Source organism: Stigmatopora nigra, chromosome 9 (genome assembly GCF_051989575.1).
Source record: "Stigmatopora nigra isolate UIUO_SnigA chromosome 9, RoL_Snig_1.1, whole genome shotgun sequence".
Lineage (NCBI taxonomy): Eukaryota > Metazoa > Chordata > Actinopteri > Syngnathiformes > Syngnathidae > Stigmatopora > Stigmatopora nigra.
Window position 1 is genome coordinate 13215817 of NC_135516.1, and position 19613 is coordinate 13235429.

General features: G+C 36.0%; 1 protein-coding gene across 1 annotated transcript; it reads right to left on the bottom strand.

The window, feature by feature from the left end:
• Positions 1-668: 668 nt before the first annotated feature.
• Positions 669-19145, bottom strand: mrc1b (mannose receptor, C type 1b). The gene is made up of 31 exons (XM_077723788.1): positions 18974-19145; positions 16959-17321; positions 15727-15897; positions 15490-15645; positions 14455-14565; positions 14253-14390; positions 13982-14158; positions 13046-13200; positions 12863-12976; positions 12129-12244; positions 11891-12039; positions 11627-11826; positions 10821-10936; positions 10678-10750; positions 10444-10597; positions 10324-10362; positions 9470-9633; positions 9330-9391; positions 8904-9004; positions 8405-8547; positions 8052-8157; positions 7843-7967; positions 7709-7753; positions 7055-7157; positions 6168-6400; positions 5916-6081; positions 4684-4848; positions 4050-4166; positions 3816-3971; positions 3706-3735; positions 669-1292 (listed from the first exon to the last, which is right to left on the bottom strand). The coding sequence occupies exons 1-31, from the start codon at positions 19044-19046 to the stop codon at positions 1045-1047; spliced, it is 4269 nt and encodes a 1422-aa protein (XP_077579914.1). The 5' UTR covers positions 19047-19145; the 3' UTR covers positions 669-1044.
• Between the last annotated feature and the right edge of the window lie 468 nt (positions 19146-19613).

Consider the following 19613-nt stretch of genomic DNA (forward strand, 5'->3'; position numbering starts at 1 on the left):
CGTCAAACAAAGTAAACTTCAAGTTCGTTTAGCATGTTATTGAGGAGATAATTCAGAAAAGGCGAAGAGGAGATTGCGATTTATTCGGATTTTATAAGCGTGAATATTAAAAAAACGCAGATTGGGATTTTTACTTGTGTATTGTATCCATCAAGTCTGGCTTGCATGATTAACTGCACCTGCGTGTCCGCCATGTTTGATGTGGCTGGAATTTCAGTAAACGCCTAACAAAGTATTAAAAGGTAAAGACTGGCCACTTTAACCATTAAAAACAGGTTAACATGTTTTATTCTGTGACATAGGAACGGTTTGATTCATTCGTTAGGTGTCAACACTCATGGAAATTTAGAAAATAAGTAGCACACCATATTTGTATTTGTTTGTTATTGTTGCATTGCCCCCATCTTGAGTTCCAATTTACTTCGTTTTAACGAGTTAACGAGCTTCAAACTTTGCCAAAAAACTGCATTTAAGCTAGAGAAAACTCTTTTACAGGGGCGATTTTTACCATTTTATTGTACTCCAGAAAGAAGGGAACCTGGAGTAAAATGTAGTACCTAAACCTCCCTTCTACTGTATAGTATATCAAATGTATTTATTAGTATCATCTTATCCAGTACAAAGTACTACTTAAAATGTTCCAAAAAATAATCACAGATTACCAAATGTAAAAGCACACTTCCTCCAATTTTAATTCATGATATTAATTACTATTAACACAGTTGTGTTTGTTTAATTGTCATTTCAAGCTGTTTTTTTTCCACAAGTCATGAACAGCGAGTAGTAGTAGTAGTAGTAGAAGTAATTCATTCTGTACACTCATTTTGCAGAGCAAGGGAAAACCACTGTTGCAGCCAGACATCCCAGAGCCTAAAAAGTTCAGTCCCACAAGGTCGGTACCCGCCGCCACCGCCGCTGAAACACACCCTTACTATTAAATAATAATAATAATAGCCAGTACAAATACAGTACAAATACATGGAGCGTGGCAGTGTGATACATTTGCCCGAGGTGAGAAATATTCCCACCAGCCCACGCGTGGGTTCACAAGGTGATCATGGGCTCGGGGGTCCCCTCTTCGGCCTTCTCGATTAGTTTGTTGGTATCCACCACGTCGGGTTGCGTTCGCTCGGGGCCGAAATAAAGCGGGTTGTCGAAGGTGGGCAGCGAACGAGGGGTTTTCTTGTAAAGGAAGAAGGCCAGGACGGCCATTGAGGACGTGAGGATGACGATCAGCACTACGATGAGGCTGGTGTGCTGGCGTGAACTGGCATTGTCGTCAATGTGTGGCTCTGTGTGTATGTTAAAAAACAGGGTTAGAGGTTTCCTATGCTTGAAGCAAAGAGTAGCGTATTTTCTCGCATATACGCCGTATTTGTCGCTATTTGGTCGCCGGTCAAATTTTAACAGAGTTTACTGTTGAAACCAGCTCTCAAAATTATATTCATGAGAGAGAGTTTAATATCTTTGACAGTGTTTAATATCTAAGTACTATTTAATATCTAAGAGAGAGAGTTTAATATCTAAGTACTGCTTAATATCTAAGTGCTGTTTAATATCTAAGTACTGTTTAGTATCTAAGTAATGTTTAGTATCTAAGTACTGTTTAATATCTAAGAACTGTTTAATATCTAAGTACTGTTTAGTATCTAAGTACTGTTTAATATCTAAGTACTGTTTAGTATCTAAGTACTGTTTAGTATCTAAGTATTGCTTAATATCTAAGTACTGTTGAAACCAGCTCTCAAAATAATATTCATGAGAGAGAATTTAATATCTAAGACAGAGTTTAATATCTAAGTACTATTTAATATCTAAGAGAGAGAGTTTAATATCTAAGTACTGCTTAATATCTAAGTGCTGTTTAATATCTAAGTACTGTTTAGTATCTAAGTAATGTTTAGTATCTAAGTACTGTTTAATATCTAAGAACTGTTTAATATCTAAGTACTGTTTAGTATCTAAGTACTGTTTAATATCTAAGTACTGTTTAGTATCTAAGTACTGTTTAGTATCTAAGTACTGCTTAATATCTAAGTACTGTTGAAACCAGCTCTCAAAATAATATTCATGAGAGAGAATTTAATATCTAAGACAGAGTTTAATATCTAAGTACTATTTAATATCTAAGAGAGAGAGTTTAATATCTAAGTACTGCTTAATATCTAAGTGCTGTTTAATATCTAAGTACTGTTTAGTATCTAAGTAATGTTTAGTATCTAAGTACTGTTTAATATCTAAGAACTGTTTAATATCTAAGTACTGTTTAGTATCTAAGTACTGTTTAATATCTAAGTACTGTTTAGTATCTAAGTACTGTTTAGTATCTAAGTATTGCTTAATATCTAAGTACTGTTGAAACCAGCTCTCAAAATAATATTCATGAGAGAGAATTTAATATCTAAGACAGAGTTTAATATCTAAGTACTATTTAATATCTAAGAGAGAGAGTTTAATATCTAAGTACTGCTTAATATCTAAGTGCTGTTTAATATCTAAGTACTGTTTAGTATCTAAGTAATGTTTAGTATCTAAGTACTGTTTAATATCTAAGAACTGTTTAATATCTAAGTACTGTTTAGTATCTAAGTACTGTTTAATATCTAAGTACTGTTTAGTATCTAAGTACTGTTTAGTATCTAAGTACTGCTTAATATCTAAGTACTGTTGAAACCAGCTCTCAAAATAATATTCATGAGAGAGAATTTAATATCTAAGACAGAGTTTAATATCTAAGTACTATTTAATATCTAAGAGAGAGAGTTTAATATCTAAGTACTGCTTAATATCTAAGTGCTGTTTAATATCTAAGTACTGTTTAGTATCTAAGTAATGTTTAGTATCTAAGTACTGTTTAATATCTAAGAACTGTTTAATATCTAAGTACTGTTTAGTATCTAAGTACTGTTTAATATCTAAGTACTGTTTAGTATCTAAGTACTGTTTAGTATCTAAGTACTGCTTAATATCTAAGTACTGTTGAAACCAGCTCTCAAAATAATATTCATGAGAGAGAATTTAATATCTAAGACAGAGTTTAATATCTAAGTACTATTTAATATCTAAGAGAGAGAGTTTAATATCTAAGTACTGCTTAATATCTAAGTGCTGTTTAATATCTAAGTACTGTTTAGTATCTAAGTAATGTTTAGTATCTAAGTACTGTTTAATATCTAAGAACTGTTTAATATCTAAGTACTGTTTAGTATCTAAGTACTGTTTAATATCTAAGTACTGTTTAGTATCTAAGTACTGTTTAGTATCTAAGTACTGCTTAATATCTAAGTACTGTTGAAACCAGCTCTCAAAATTATATTCATGAGAGAGTTTAATATCAAAAAAATCTACTGTTTTTAACAGTACTTGGATATTAAACAGTACTTAGATATTAAACAGTACTTAGATATTAAATTGTACTTAGATATTAAACTCTCTCTTAGATATTAAACTCTCTCTCTCAGGATTTTTCTTAAGATTTTCCCTTTAATGTAACACATTTGTACTCCTTGTAAAACCATGAATATGGAGGTGAGTATTTTGCATTTTTGTAAAATTCAACAATTTTAAGGTAATTTTAAGGGTGCGGCTTATACGCAGGGGAGACTTATATGCGAGAACATACGCTAATTGACTTCCTATTCAATTCCAAACAGGTTTTGAAGGGTTTTGTCATTTGTTTAATGGGAGAAAATAGGAGGAACTTACCGGGTCCTTTCTCTATCTCCCTTGGCATGACTGTTGGAGGGAAACAAAAGGTCACATGACTTCAAGAGTTGCTCCTTGCCAAAAGTTGAAAAGTGGGCGGATGTTGTTACCTTTCGGTGTCTCGCAGATGTAAGCTCTGTCATCCCACCGTACGCCCGTCGTCCATTCCCCATCTGCCGTTTGAATTTCTCCGTAGTCCTTCTCCACAGAATCTGGACTCCAATTAGTGTAGTCCAGGACTGTTTTATCCAACCACAGCCACAAACCTGATGGAAAAGAGTGGAAAAAATGCATTTGTTTTAATTAAATGGCCTATTGAGAAAGAAAATTAATGTTAAATGTACCGTTATGTGTTTTGTAAAGGCCCATCCAGAAGGAGGAATGGCTGTCCTGAAATATTTCCAGATTACTTTGAATAAACGACTGCTCTTCGGGATCTTCAATGCTGGCTAAATATCCACCTGAGGAACATTTAAGATATCAAGATTAAGTCTGTTGGGTAAGTTGAACATTTTATGTATCGTTATAACGTGTCAGCAGACTAGCAGCGTCCATTTTTTTAATGCTTTGTTTTGATCAAAAATGGACTTAATGGAAATCCGCCATCTTTAAAATTTTTCGTTATTATTAAAACTTATTTGTTGATCCAAATAGATGATTTTGGGGTCCAAAATGTATATTTTTTAGTATATTTTTTAAAATGTAAAGGTTTTGACAAGCAAAATGTGTGTATTTTTTTGTCAACACTTGTAAAGTACACAAATTCTTATAACAACATTCTTAAAGTTCCCTCATCAAGTGAGGTTATTTCCATTTTTAATGCCTTGTTATGATCAAAATGAACTTTAACAGAAGTCCGCCATCTTTAAAATTTGTGAATCAAAAATCTTTAAATTGTCATCACGATTTACGACCATTTTGGGGGGTTGAGGGAGATATTCGTTGATTCGAGGTGCAAAATGTCAAGTGTATTGTTACCATGTCTGGCGCAGCTGGTGGCTGCATCGGCCCACTCCATTTCATCCGTGACAAATAAGTAACAATTGCTCTTGAATGGCAGCCACGTGAAACTCTGGCTGTAGTCCGCCATGGCGTCGTCGGGGCAAACTCCCGGGTAGTTGGCGGACTGCGTAGGAGGCACGTCTGTGACAGACATCGGTTATTAGTTATCGGTATTGCGAAAGTTGGTTAGTCTTGTTTAGCGCCCCAGTTTGTCTGTTTTTTGCTCTAGTTTGTTGATATAGTTCCCTATTTTGCATTTGGTTCACTCTTAAATTATTGATATGTCAGGTTTTGGAATTTTATAGTTGATTAGCTTCTCTGTTTGCTATTAAATAGGTTTTTCTCATTTAGTTTCATCTAGTTGGATGTTTGGTATTGAGTTATATTGTACGTGGCATATTCATTTTTCTTGATTATTTTACATTTAATACCTTCCTCGATCTGGTGACTTCATTGGATGGATAGATATAGATATAGACAGACATATATAACTAGATATAACTAGATATAAATAGATATAAATAGATATAACTAGATATAAATAGATATACCTAGATATAAATAGATATAAATAGATATAAATAAATATATAGATATAAATAGATATGAATAGATATGAATAGATATAAATAGATATTAATAGATATAAATAGATATAAATAGATATAAATAGATATAAATAGATATAAATAGATATAAATAGATATAAATAGACATATAAATAAATATAAATAGACATATAAATAAATATAAATAGACATATAAATAGTTATAAATAGATACAAATAGATATAAATAGACATAAATAAACAAATAAATAGATATAAATAGACATATAAAACTAGATATAAATAGACATAAAACTAGATATAACTAGATATAACAAGATATAAATAGACATAAAACTAGATATAACTAGATATAACTAGATATAACTAGATATAACTAGATATAACTAGATATAACTAGATATAACTAGATATAACTAGATATAACTAGATATAACTAGATATAACTAGATATAACTAGATATAACTAGATATAACTAGATATAAATAGATATAAATAGATATAAATAGATATAAATAGACATAAATAGACATAAATAGAGATAAATAGATATAAATAGGTATAAATATATTTATATTTGCTCGCTACATATGATTTTAGACCGCTCATTTGCACGAAAAACCGTTGTGCTTGCGTACCTGTGGACTGCATACAAACGGCATACATAGTGCGGTTGCAGAGTGCCGTTTTAAACTTGCCATCCACGTCCAAGTAGGCACATGGCCGATTCTGGCCAGGTTCCCCTTCGCCCCAGCTGGCAAAGTTCATGTGCCATCCGTCAATGTACCTAAAATAACCCCCGGTCTGAAAAGAGCCAGATGTCTTTTTTTGCTTAGTCTGTAGAGGACAGGTGGCGCTGGCCACGTGGAATTTTACAGGCCACAGCTCACCTTCCCTTTGTTGAGTCCGAGCCACAACGGCGATTTGAGATTCAAGGCCAGCAGCTCAACGTACGCCATGGTCCATTCGCTCCTAAGACTGACCAAATTGGCGCCAATGCTCTGGCAGCGCTTGCTGGCCTCGTCCCACGTCAGGTTCATTTGCACTGCCATGATGCTGTCGTTTCCCAGGGAAACAAAGATGCTAGGAACGGCCTGTTCAGGTTGAGATGGAAGACCGGGGTCTGTTGACGACAAGTAGTACCAGATAATTTGGCTATTTGGACACTTTTTGGTGGCTCCAGGGATGCATTGGTCTGACCTATTTCCTAGTCCAACCTCATCATCCAAATGAATGTATAGAGAATATGGTTACCGTATTTTCACGACTATAAGGCGCACTTAAAAGTCTTAAATTCTCTCCAAAATAGACAGTACGTCTTATAATCCAGCGCGCCTTATATATGGAAAAAACTGAAAACCAAAAAACGAAAAAACACCACTGTCGGATATTAAAAAAACACAATTGCCTGAACTGAATACTCAATACTGTTAAATATGCAGATGCCATCTTAGTTTTCAAAATCTTCCATCATGTAGCTCCTCCCCCACTGCAAGATTTTATACAAAAAAATCCAAAACATCAACAATGGCTGGCTATAGAGGTGACTGTAAAGTAGTGAGTGGTTCATACCTGGAAGTTAATAGCAATTACCGTATTTTCACCACTATAAGGCGCACTTAAAAGTCTTACATGTTCTCCAAAATAGACAGTGCGCCTTATAATCCAGTGTGCCTTATATATGGAAAACATGTCATTCATTGAGGGTGTGCCTTATAATGCGGTGCGCCTTATAGTCCTGAAAATACGGTTCTCTTAATTTTAAAGACATAGTTACCAGGATTTCTGGTGCAGATGAATCCGTTGGTGTTGTTGCAAGATTTGATCAACCATTTCCCAAGTCCGTTGGTGGGATTGTTGGTCATGACAACACAATTTTCCTATTAAAGAGAGGCGTATTAGACACTTGTTGTTGCCTGAAATGTTGTAATTTAGTCATTGTGATACATAAAATGAAATCTTGTATTGGCCTGAATATAATACGTTGTTTTTTGCATTGGAATATGACTGAAAAAGTGTCTGTCTAGAAATTATACCAATTGATCTGAATGCTAGTTGCAGTTATATATCTTTAAAGCCAATCCTGAACATTTTTACGGTTAATGAAGTTATTGCAATGTTGTTTTTTTGATAACAGTAGATTGGTTTGTTTACATATCAAAAACTAGAAGCCATTGATTTACATGTGATTGCACTTTAAGATGTGAGGGACAGTTTTTGCACCATTTGAATGGGGCAAAATAACATACTTTTTCTCCCGAATATGTTGTTTTAATACTGTCATTATTATTGAATTTAGGGTTCGAAAAAGTCTTTTTAAACTTGAGTCTTGAAAAAGAGAGGGTCGTCTTATATTCGGGCCAATATGTTTCCAGTTTGCAATTAGATATGATGTAAGGAAGCATAAAAACCAAATGAAAATAAAAAATACCTCATCCCATCTTTGGTAAAAAGTCCCAGGGCGGCGTCGTTGTATCTAAAAAAAAAAAAAAAAAAAACAATTGAAATATTTCAAAGAGAGCACAAATTCAATTCTTGTTTATAGTACATTGGCTGTGTACTTACTGAATAGCCCCAGTTGGTGTACTGCCTGGGTTTGCCGTCACTCCAATAAAAGGCATCTTGCTTTATACAGTTCAAACCGATCCAAAGATCTGCCCCTGCTTCGGCCATTTTGGTCACCAAAAACGCTGCCAATTTTAAGAGAATTTTTTTTTTACTCTGGCTATTGTCCATTTTTTTTTATACGCGTTTTCCGTCACGGGAAGGCAAACCTTGTACACGCCTGGTAGGAATGGAGGCCAAATTCCCGCCCATAGAGTAGCATTGTTTCCTCGCTTCTTCCCAGGAAGTCTTGCGAATACTGTTGATGCTGTAACACTGTCAACATCAAAATAAGCGCTACTTTTTAAGAGGATTTTCACTTCATAACGGACTGACGGGGTCACTAAAATCTTGGACACAAAATAGTTTTAAATGCACTTACAATTAAAAAGTATAGACATGAAAATAGCTCCGAATTATTTTCACAACATTCTGTCATTGATGTTGCTAATCAATGAATGTATGCTAGCAATAGGTTAGCAGAGAGCCATATAGGGCTCCCCAGCCATAAGATGATTGTTACCTTGGAGTCAAATTTGGTCCATTTGAGTGGGCAGCCGCCTTTAAGTTCAGCCGGGGGTGCCGCAGTGGTGTTAACGGGCGCGTTTGTGCCACGTTTGCAGATAAATTGATGCTCTTCGCCGCAGTTAAAGGTACGCCACAAGCCTGACGGTTAGGAAAAACTGGTTATTTCTGGTTGATGTCTCCCGTATTTTTCACATTTCAACTTTATTTCTTTTTAAATAATGAGTAGCAGAAAAAAACGCAAAGTGAATTTGTGGTAAGTGAATTTGTGGTAAGTGAATTTGTGGTAAGTGAATTTGTGGTAAGTGAATTTGTGGTAAGTGAATTTGTGGTAAGTGAATTTGTGGTAAGTGAATTTGTGGTAAGTGAATTTGTGGTAAGTGAATTTGTGGTAAGTGAATTTGTGATAAGTGAAGTTGCAATAATCGAGGGAAGACTGTATTATTACTCTATTATTGTGGACTCTTGGATGTATAGTGATTTTTTTAATCTCTTACCCATAAAATAAGACATAGCCACACAGCTTTCATCAAAAGTATTTCGATTGGGTTGGTCTTCATCCCATTTTTGGTATCCCGCTGAAGTTCCGTCCATCCACCTTGAGTGACATTAAAATAGCATCGTCAAGTGTGGAAAAATGTAAAGTTGAGTTTCTGTTGGACTACGGAAGGTCAACCTTATGAGGTTTTTGTATATTAGATGAACTTTTGATGACTATGTAGGGTCATTAAAGAGGTCTAAAAGATTCACTAGTGTTAGATAGACTGCATTTGTTAAAGCAGTTGGACTACTTGGAGATACATTGTACCCATAAAATGTTGTTTTTTTAAATTTTCATTGCTTATCTGGAAAGTCTATTCAATGCACATTATATCAGGAATGATATGATTTTTTTGTGTTAGCAGCTAGTCATTTGTACTTACCAAAATGAGCCATCTAGGTCCACTGATAAACCTATGTAATAGGTCCCGTAGCTTCTTGAAATCTGCGTTTAGGAGCAAAAGACTAAATGTCATTTTTTTTTCTAAGGGCATATGACATGTACTCAAGTAAGCATTCTCACCTGTTTCCAAATGAAGATGTTTTCAGCTTCACTGCTGATGGTCACCAAGTCACTGTGGTGCTGCTGGCAGTAAAGGCGAGCGTCGTCCATGGCCTTGGAGGCTCTGTTGATGTAGTACTGATTCCCGTGCCACTCGTACCAACCGTCGGATGTCATGTTGTAGTCTGCCCAAGTGGACAAGGTGGGGAAATTCATGTGTGTATCAACGCTTGTGCTGTATTATCCGCGCAAGAAAAAGACTCAGCTGTATTAGTAGTTGTAGTAGTAGTAGTAGTAGTAGTAGTAATGGTAGTAGTGGTGACAGTAGAAGAAGTAGTAGTAGTATTAGTAGTAGTAATGGTAGTAGTGGTGATAGTAGTAGAAGTAGTAGCTGTAGTAGTAGTAGTGGTGGTAGTAATAGTAGTGGTGGTGATAGTGGTAGAAGTAGTAGCTGTAGTAGTAGTAGTGGTGATAGTAGTAGAAGTAGTAGCTGTAGTAGTAGTAGTAGCTGTGGTAGTATTAGTAGGGGGATTGTGTTCTAAATACACAAGATGAAGCAGTAGTTGTAGTAATAGGGTTGTTATACATCCACTAAATGGAGCTTTAGTAGTAGTGGTAGTAGTAGGGATTGTGATTTACATACACTAGAAGTTGCTGTAGTAGTAGTAGTGATAGCGGATGTTACACATCTACGAGATGGAACTGTAGTAGTGGCAGTAGTAATAGTATGGGGCTGTTTTACATCCACTACTTAAAGGGAATCTCATTCAATGATTAACCAATATTGATCCATATATAAGGCGCATGGGATTATAAGGCGCAATGCTGCCCGGCCTTTGGGAAAATTAGTGTGGAAAATACGGTAGCCTACTTACCGACAGCAGTGTCATTTGGAGGTGCTTTTGGAGTCACTCCTGTAATACAGACGCATACAGATAAACAAGGCTACTTTGCGGCAAAACCATTGTTGAACAACTTTAAATAATAATAATGACCCGCAGCGATCTGGCAAATCCAGTCGTTGTAGCTCTCGCAGTGCACGTCATTCCACGAGCCCGTGTCGTCGGCTCGATAAATACGAAACTCGGCGCAAGATTCCGAATTTTGAAAATTATTTGGCTCGCCTTCCTGCCAGTGTTGGAAGTTTAGCTGTGGTCGAGAAAATGGGTCAAATTATTGAAGGGATATAGATAAGAAATAGAATGATATTGTAAAAATATTGCCCTTACCGCACTTCCGTCACTCCACACATAGCCTGCACTTGGGTCAGCAACATGGAGGCCTATCCAAGCCTTTCCATGCCTGTAGTAGATTTAAAAATATAGATATATGTGTGTATTTAACCACTACATTGTAATAATATGTTGCTTACCGTCCCACATAGAGCTCAGAGCTGCTATGGATGCTGAGGAGATCTCCTCCAATGCCTCGGCAGTAATCTCGGGCCTCAAACCAAGTTTTCTCGAAAGATCGAGGCCCTGTGAAGTACTGGAAAAATCATTTGCTTCACGTTAGAAGACAAAAAGATAAAACATTTCCACCAATTGACATCAATATAAAGTTAAAGTATCGCTAAGCCTGTCCTTCAGAAATAGAAATTTATTTATAACACACTATCCATAAGCTAAAACAAGTATCTTGAGTAGTTTATCCGCATATTTAAATTCAAGTCTAGCTCATACATGATAATAATCAGCACTATGTCAGTTTAATTTATGGTAATTGCAGTTTTTCAGTGTTTTTTTTGATCTTGTTAGTCAGTGCAAATGGTGGTGCTTGTTCGCTAATATGAGAGGAGTTTTTATAGTACTTTTTGTTGGGGAGTGGTTGTGTGTTATACTATTGTGAGGACATTTGTGTGCATCATTTTGGGAATATTTTGAAGGGAAGACAAAAGCAAACGATCCTAGATAGGTTGCATCTGAAAGTCAGGGTGGAGGCGGGGCCAATAGAGTCAAGGAAGGTATCAAAATTTCAAACAAAATTTGAATTAACTTTAGTGTAAAGTTAGATTAAATCTATTTTTGAGTGTCTGCATCGTCATCCAAGTTCATTTAAATTTGTTTTTGTTATGTTACCGGGCACGTTGCCATGCAAAATTCCGGCCCCCCTTGTTTGCGATACTCTAATCCACTTGACTGCTCATTAAATGCGTAGAATTCCATTTTCAAGACCAACCTTTGAGCAAGTATTCCTCGTTCCTACTCTAATCCAACCCTCGGCACACTGAGGAGGCCTAACAGTCGGAGGGGGCGGAGTCAAGACTGCCCCTTCAGCCAGATGCTTGCAGATGTACTTCTCCTTATTGTCGCATGGAAGCAAATCCCATAGACCGGCCATGATACCGGTCGTCATGGCGACGCATCCTTGTCCGCTACCTTAAGTGAGAGCTTCGGTTAAGATTTTTTATTGTTGTTGCTCCGCCCACAACAAAATCCATACCTGGCATTCCGATATTCCAGTGAGTAAACGTGACTCCAACGTCATTGGTCCAAACAAACTCATCCGGATTCTTCTGGTTTGATAGGCCCAGCCAAAAATATTTCTCGGATCGAATTCCCACCAAGCTGATTAAGAAGGCGTTGTCCACCCTGGATATGGTGCAATTACTCATTATGTCCACTAGTTAGTGCTGTTTTAATGATGAAAATTTTGAGAAAGTGAAATTTTGGATTTTTACCCGTTTGATACATCCGCCAAGTAGGAGTCGGTTGTACGACAGTCAATCTTTGCTTCGTCAAATGTTTTGGTTTCTGTTCCCACAAAATAACAGTAGGAGCCATGTCGTTTCCAACCCTGAAAAAACAGGTTAATTTAGTCAAAAAAATATTCAAATTTAGTTATGGTCAGTACAATTTATGGTAGGACACAAATACTTATCATGGACTTATATTTTAAATACTTTAATTCCTCACTTTTGGTTGGATTTTAACAAAAAAAAAATGTTTTTAAAGGCAATGTTGCCCGTTACCTTCCTGCAGACTAAAACCAAAACTTAAGGCTGAAAAATTGTGATGTTTTGGATCGAACTTTTTCACCATGACACTTTTAAAATAGGCACTTTCATTAAAAAAAAAAAAACAAGTTATGACCATTTTACTTGACTTTTTTGCATTTTAGAAATAGAGGTTATTTTGATAGATTTAAAAAATAGATAGATTTTCATTAAAAAAACGGTTTCTTGACAAGTTATGACAATTTTACTTGACTTTTTTTTACTATTTAGGAATATAGGTTATTTTGATAGATTTAATGGTAGGACAGAAATAGTTATCATGTACTCATATTTGAAATACTTTCATTCTTCACTTTTGGTTGCATTTTAACAAAAAAAAAATGTTTTTAAAAGTGTTTTTATGGAAAAAAAATAACATAAAATAGTTAATGAGATAAAATCCCCCAAATAGGACTCACCGGTTTGCAGCCAATGTCCATCTGAACTTCATCTGGCAAGTGCTCAGTGCTGCTCTGCTTCATGCAGATGAAACCATGTTTTTCGTCACATGATCGGTCTGCCCAGTTGCCATTCTGCGGATTGAAAATATGCGCGTTTATCCCATTGTCAAAAAACTAAAAAAGTCATTTTTCCCGCCTTACTTCGCCTTGTATTAGCACACAGTCCTCATCTCCAGTTAGGAGGGTTGGTTCTCCATAGGCCCAGCTGGTTAAGAAGACATCCGATTGGTCGCTCCACTGGAAAAAGCCTTCGGTTTTTCTGTCGTTCAAACCGATCCAAATCTCATCGGTAGAGGCTGCGAAAAATGATTTTTTTAGATTGAAAATGATCTCAGCGACATTTTATTTGACGTTGTTATTAACCAGAAACCGCAAATAACAGTTTCGGCAATTTTAATTTTAGTTGTGGTACTGTAGATGGAATTTTAATACGTAGATAGGTATACACTTTGTACAGTAATCCTTCAAATATCGCAGATTCACTACATGGTGGATTTTTTTTGGGAAAAAATTTCATAAAAATGTGGGAATCCATGCTGAAACTGAATTTTATAATTTTTTTTCTTCCGCTTGTCACTAGGAAAATGGCGGAAGACCGAGGACTCTTTATACCAAGCGGAGAAGAACTATTTTCACTGTGAGTACATTATTATTACATTTAAATATGTTTATATTTATAGTCTTTGACATGCTTATAGCTGTAATATTTAATAGTTATGCATTTTTTTTATACTTGGGCACCAAAACATTACATTGTGGTAGTTATAATGGGGTGATCCCACTTTGCAGTTTTTCGTTTTTCGCCGCCATTTCTGGTCTACATTAATCGCCATCTTTGAGGGATTACTGTATTAGGACTATAATATTTGTATCGCTGTTACACTGCTAATTTGGAGATGACAATAGAACGTTGTATTCTATTTTATCTGGTTCCGCTAATGCTAGCATTCATTAGCATCCACCTTTAACTTAAAGCCTAAACAATGCAGGTTTGGCTTGTAAAATGAGAAGTGACTTTGCACAAGTATTGTGTTGACGAATTTCGAAATACTTCGTAGCTTGATCGCATTTGCTCACCGTATCCCAGTTGAGAGATGATGAAGCTCTGGTCCTCAATATTACGTACGCTCACAAGGTCCCCCAGTTCCTTGTGACAATCCTTCAGGGCATCGGGCCAGCTCCTGGGGGTGCGTAGGAGGTGGAAGCAGTGGCCATTGTATGGAATCCAGGGACTCGAACAGAAACCTTGCTCGACTGAGGACGGGAAAGGGAAAAACGGACAATGATAACGTTGCATTTTAGTGTTAGGAATAGATTGAAACAAAAAAACGACAACAAATGTTTATACCCTGTGGAGGAAAAGGAGGGACTCCCGGTTTGTAGCAGATGTAACCGGTTTTCTTGGAGCAGGGAAATGTTTCCCATCGGTGTTGACCAGAAGAGTCTAAATAGGCGCAATTGTGGCCTGGATTGGAAAGTGGGAACCCTAAAACAAGAGTAGCAAGGGGTTTTATTATTGTTATTGTTGTTGTTGTTGTCATGTAACTTACCACTATTCCATCGGAGATAGCGCATAGGCCTGCTGTCCGTCCACTGCCAGCCGTGGTCCGGGTTCAAGACAAGTCCGATCCAAAGTTTGTTTTTTACGTTTCCTAATAGTGCTGCGCGTTGATAAAAAAACAAAAAAAAAACAAAATAGATGTACAAATGGGAAAGGACACGGTGAACAGATTAGATTGTTCCTGCTTTTTGGGAATGCTTCCTCATTTTCATTGCTTCATCACACGGTCAACAGAACTTCTTTGGTTTGTGCAGTTTGGACTACGTGCTCTCTGAGATCTTTATTATTATTAGTAGTAGTAGTATCATTATTATTTTATTAGTAGTAGTAGTAATGGTAGTAGTGGTAGTAGTGGTAGTTGTGGTAGTAGTGGTAGTAGTGGTAGTAGTGGTGGTAGTGGTAGTAGTGGTGGTAGTGGTAGTAGTGGTAGTAGTGGTAGTAGTGGTAGTAGTGGTAGTAGTGGTAGTAGTGGTAGTAGTGGTAGTAGTGGTAGTTGTAGTAATAGTAGTAGTGGTAGTTGTAGTAGTAGTAGTTGTAGTTGTAGTAGTGGTAGTTGTAGTAGTGGTAGTTGTAGTAGTGGTAGTTGTAGTAGTGGTAGTTGTAGTAGTGGTAGTTGTAGTAGTGGTAGTTGTAGTAGTGGTAGTTGTAGTGGTAGTGGTAGTGGTAGTTGTAGTGGTAGTTGTAGTGGTAGTTGTAGTGGTAGTTGTAGTAGTAGTAGTAGTAGTAGAAGTATTAGCATTATTATTATTATTTTTATTATTATTAGAAAACTAATCATGAGAAATCGTATACTTTGGGCACTTTAATTTTTGTTTTGAACTTAAAAATGTAGCATCAGTTTGCCACCCCTAGTCTAGTTGCTAGTTGTGTGAGGACCTTGGAAGGAATTACAGAACTGACATATAAAGTACACCTCTACTTACGAAATGTCCAAGTTACGAAACAAGTAGAGCTATCTACGACTGTAATGCTCATTCTTTTGTGATCAGCAAGGGTCATAGTTTGAGGGGCGGGGTCTTCTTACCTGAGATGAAGGCTTGTTCGAAGGGATGGGTAACACTGGCCAGGGCGCCGCCCTGTTGTTTACAGCTCTCGTCAGCTTGGGGCCAACTCAGGACGGATTGGAAATTGAGCTGATAGTAGGATCCGGTGATGTGGTCTTTCCTCCAGTATTCCGTGGCTACGCGTTGACATAGAAATGCGTCAAAGCAGACGGAAATGAAGTGTTTCCAATGTTTTACCGCGTTTTCGTTCCACTCACAGGTTGTCGGGCAATAACCCCACTGCTCGTGCTCGTATTTGGTCTCGATGGCACACCAGGGGCGCTTAATGGACGAGTCGAAGGTGGTGCAGTCGCCGAACCAGCGATCTTTGTACAGGAAGGGGAACATGCACGGCTTTCCGTAGGCGTTTCCGTCAATGGTGTAGAATACTGAAATCACAAGACTTGGGAGTTATCATTTTTTACATTTTTTTTTATGGGTTGCTTTACCCTGAAACAAGTCATATTTTTCAAAACGAAAAAACTTTAAAACAGGTCATTTAACCTGGTTTGTAGATCGATGATTTCGAGAATTCAAATGAAATTATGAAAAATGTCTTGCAAAATATTTTTTAAAAATTCCTGTTAGTTTAATTTTTTTTAAATATATTTTTTAGCTTGCATTACTCTTAAATAGGTTACATTTTTAACAAATGTTGACCATAAACGGATAAAAAAAGATATGAAAATATGAAAAGTCTCTTGCAAAATATCCCCAAAAAATATTTTACATATATTTTCCAACTTGCTTTACTTGAAAACAGGTCACATTTTTAACAAATGTTGACAATAAATGAAAAAAACTTTGACTTTTGACTCATAACAACGTGAAAGGAGAGTTAAAAGTGCGTGTTTGACAGGGTAGGAATGGGCTTTTGCTTTCCATAACGTTTTGCCTATTTGAGCAAATGTACCGTATTTTCACAACTATAAGGCGCACCCTCAACGAATGACATTTTTTACATATAAGGCGTACTGTATTATAAGGCGCACTGTCTATTTTGGAGAAAATTTAAGACTTAAGTGTGCCTTATAGTGGTGAAAATACAGTAATTGCTATTGACTTTCAGGTATGAAGCATTCACTCACTACTTTACAGTCACCTCTAGAGCCAGCCATTGTTGATGTTTTGGATTTTTTTGGTATAAAATCTTGCAGTGGGGGGAGGAGCTATATGATGGAAGATGTTATAAACTAAGATGGCATCTGCATATTTAACAGTATTGAGTATTCAGTTCAGGCGTTTGTGTTTTTTTAATATCCGACAGTGGTGGTTTTTCCTTTTTGGTTTTCTTTTTTTTCCATATATAAGGCGCACTGGATTATAAGACGCACTGTCTATTTTGGAGAAAATTTCAGACTTTTAAGTGCGCCTTATAGTCGCTTTCCATCCCGATTTTCCCATTTGAACACGTTCTTGTACGGAAATCCAATCCAGGGTAAACCGTTACCTCTGTTGGTTCTGGAACAAGCGCCATTTCCCGTCCCCATGACGGTAAAAGCGTTGCCGGGTCCCGTGGTCCTGGAAAGCGCCAAGCCCCCTTCGGACTTGAGCTCAATGTAGAGCTCCGTCTTTTGGTTTTTCAGCCTCAGCAACGTCCCGTTGACGCACTCCCATCTCTGCAGTTCGCTCTTGTCGTCGCAGTCGTACAGGTTGACCTCGCTGCCCACGCTCTTGCCTTGCGCACCCAGACATTTTTTTGTGGAGGTGACGAAGATGCGATTGCCGCTAGTCCAGCGGACTTCCAGGCATCGCGACGAACGCTTGAGCAGGCATGAGCTCAGGGCTTTGTTGTAAAGGGAAAATGAAGAATCTGCGCCAGGGGAAGCACAAAAAACATGTTATCTATATATACCTATAATAATATTTAGTGAAAAATGTTGCCCGTTGCCTTCCTGTAGAGTTTTTGACTAAACCAAAACTTAAGGTTTAAAATTGGGAATGTTTTGGATAGGGCTTGTTCAACATGACACTTTTAAAATAGGGACTTTCATTAAAAAAAAAAAACAAGTTATGATAATTTTACTTGAGTTTTTTGACATTTTAGAAATAGAGGTTATGTTGATAGATTTAAAATAGGCACTTTCATTTAAAAAAACAACTTTTTTGACAAGTTATGACAATTTTACTTGAGTTTTTTGACATTTTAGAAATATAGGTTATGTTGATAGATTTAAAATAGGCACTTTTATTTAAAAAACGATTTTGTGATAAGTTATGACAATTTTACTTGAGTTTTTTGACATTTTAGAAATATAGGTTATGTTGATAGATTTAAAATAGGCACTTTTATTTAAAATAACGATTTTGTGACAAGTTAGGACAATTTTACTTGAGTTTTTTTACATTTTAGAAATATAGGTTATGTTGATAGATTAAAAATAGGCACTTTCATTAAAAAAAAACAAGTTATGATAAATTTATTTGACTTTTTTGACATTTTAGAAATAGAGTTTATGTTGATAGATTTAAAATAGGCACTTTTATTAAAAAAAACGATTTTGTGACAAGTTTTGACAATTTGACTTGACTTTTTGTACATTCTAGAAATATAGCTAATGCTGATAGATTAAAATGACAATTTTACTGGACTTTTTTTATACATTTTAGAAATAGATGTTATGCTGATAGATTTAAAACAAGCATTTTCATCAAAAAATGCTTTTGTGACAAGTTATGAGAATTTTACTTGATTTTTTTGACATTTTAGAAAGAGGTAATGTTGATAGATTTAAAATAGGCACTTTCATTAAAAAACACTTGTGACAAGTTAGGACAATTTTACTTGACTTTTTTACATTTTAGAAATGTTGATAGATTAAAGAATATTTATATTTTATTTTTAGGGGTAGAGTTATTATTTTAATTTTGTAGACTAATAAAACACACTTTGGTCAAATTATTGTTCCGGTATAATTTACATATTAGAGTGGTAGTTTCTTAGTTAGAGTTTGGCAAAAATCTGCAAAAATATTTTTTTATTTAGTATAAAATTAACAATTGCATGTATTTAGTAGTAATACCCCTGCGGTTTAACACATACATCGACATATTTATTATAATTATCCCTATGGATTATTCTTAAGTAAATGTCATAATTAAACTATTCTCAAAATTTCCCCATTTTCCGACGATAAATTTCGAAGAAAAAATAGTCGCACTGGAGTGAAGTTCTTTTTTGGGGGGAAAGCTTTTTTTAAAAAAAAATATGATCGCAAACATTAAATGAAGTAACAATAGTAAAATGGAGAAAAAAACAACTGTCAACATCCGTTTAATTTGAATATTAATCAAAAATCCAAGCCAAAAAGTGCGACTTATAGTCCGAAAAATACATCAACTCATTTAAAACCCTTAGCAAAAATGTATTAAATATTATGTTAAGCTATGAATTGGATTTCCCAAAAAATATCGTCCAATACTTTTTCGAAAATCACTTGTAAAGACAACAATGCAATATCGTACCGTCCAAATTGACCGTCCAACATATCGGGATGAAGAAGGCCAAGATGGCAAACGTTATCCGATCCTTGAACATTCTTCCCGAGAAGAGGTCGGACGGACGTGGCCCTTGCGTTGCAAGCGAGGGGACTTGTGAGCGGGGGTCCTGAAAAGGAAGACTTCTTAACACCACCACTCTTTTGTCTTAACTGGCCTTCATTGAGAAAGTGGCCTCTCGTTTACTTCCTGTCCCCTCCGAGAGAGAGAGAAGACAAAAAAATGATGTGAAAGAGATTCAAGCTAAACGTGACTCATCAGTTGCAATTGCGTGTTGTGCTCCAGCACCCCCCTCCCCCAACCCAAACCTGTCATTGACTAAAACAGTTTTATTTGGATGGTGGACAAAAACATAGGGATGTCAATCAAACTCATTGACAGCACTAGACCATGGGTAGGGAAGCTCGAGAGCCATATGTGGCTCTTTTGATGGGTGTATATGTCTCTCTGTATTTTTAAATTATATTTTTTCTTCATTAGACTCTAATGAATGGATTTTCTCATTGATTAGCAACAGTGAAATAATGTTTTTGAAAGAATTCAGACTTTTTTATTACTTTTAAAGTGGTGAAATTAATAATAAATGCTCACATTTTCATGAATTTTT

What these genes read in the sequence shown, in the direction of transcription:
- mrc1b (XM_077723788.1), bottom strand. Translation starts at nt 19,046, where the DNA reads ATGTTCAAGGATCGGATAACGTTTGCCATCTTGGCCTTCTTCATCCCG. An exon ending in CTATCTCCGATGGAATAGTG is followed by an intron (nt 14,391 to 14,454) that starts GTAAGTTACATG and finishes CTCTTGTTTTAG; the next exon opens with GGTTCCCACTTTCCAATCCA. An exon ending in TTGGCGGATGTATCAAACGG is followed by an intron (nt 12,040 to 12,128) that starts GTAAAAATCCAA and finishes CACCATATCCAG; the next exon opens with GGTGGACAACGCCTTCTTAA.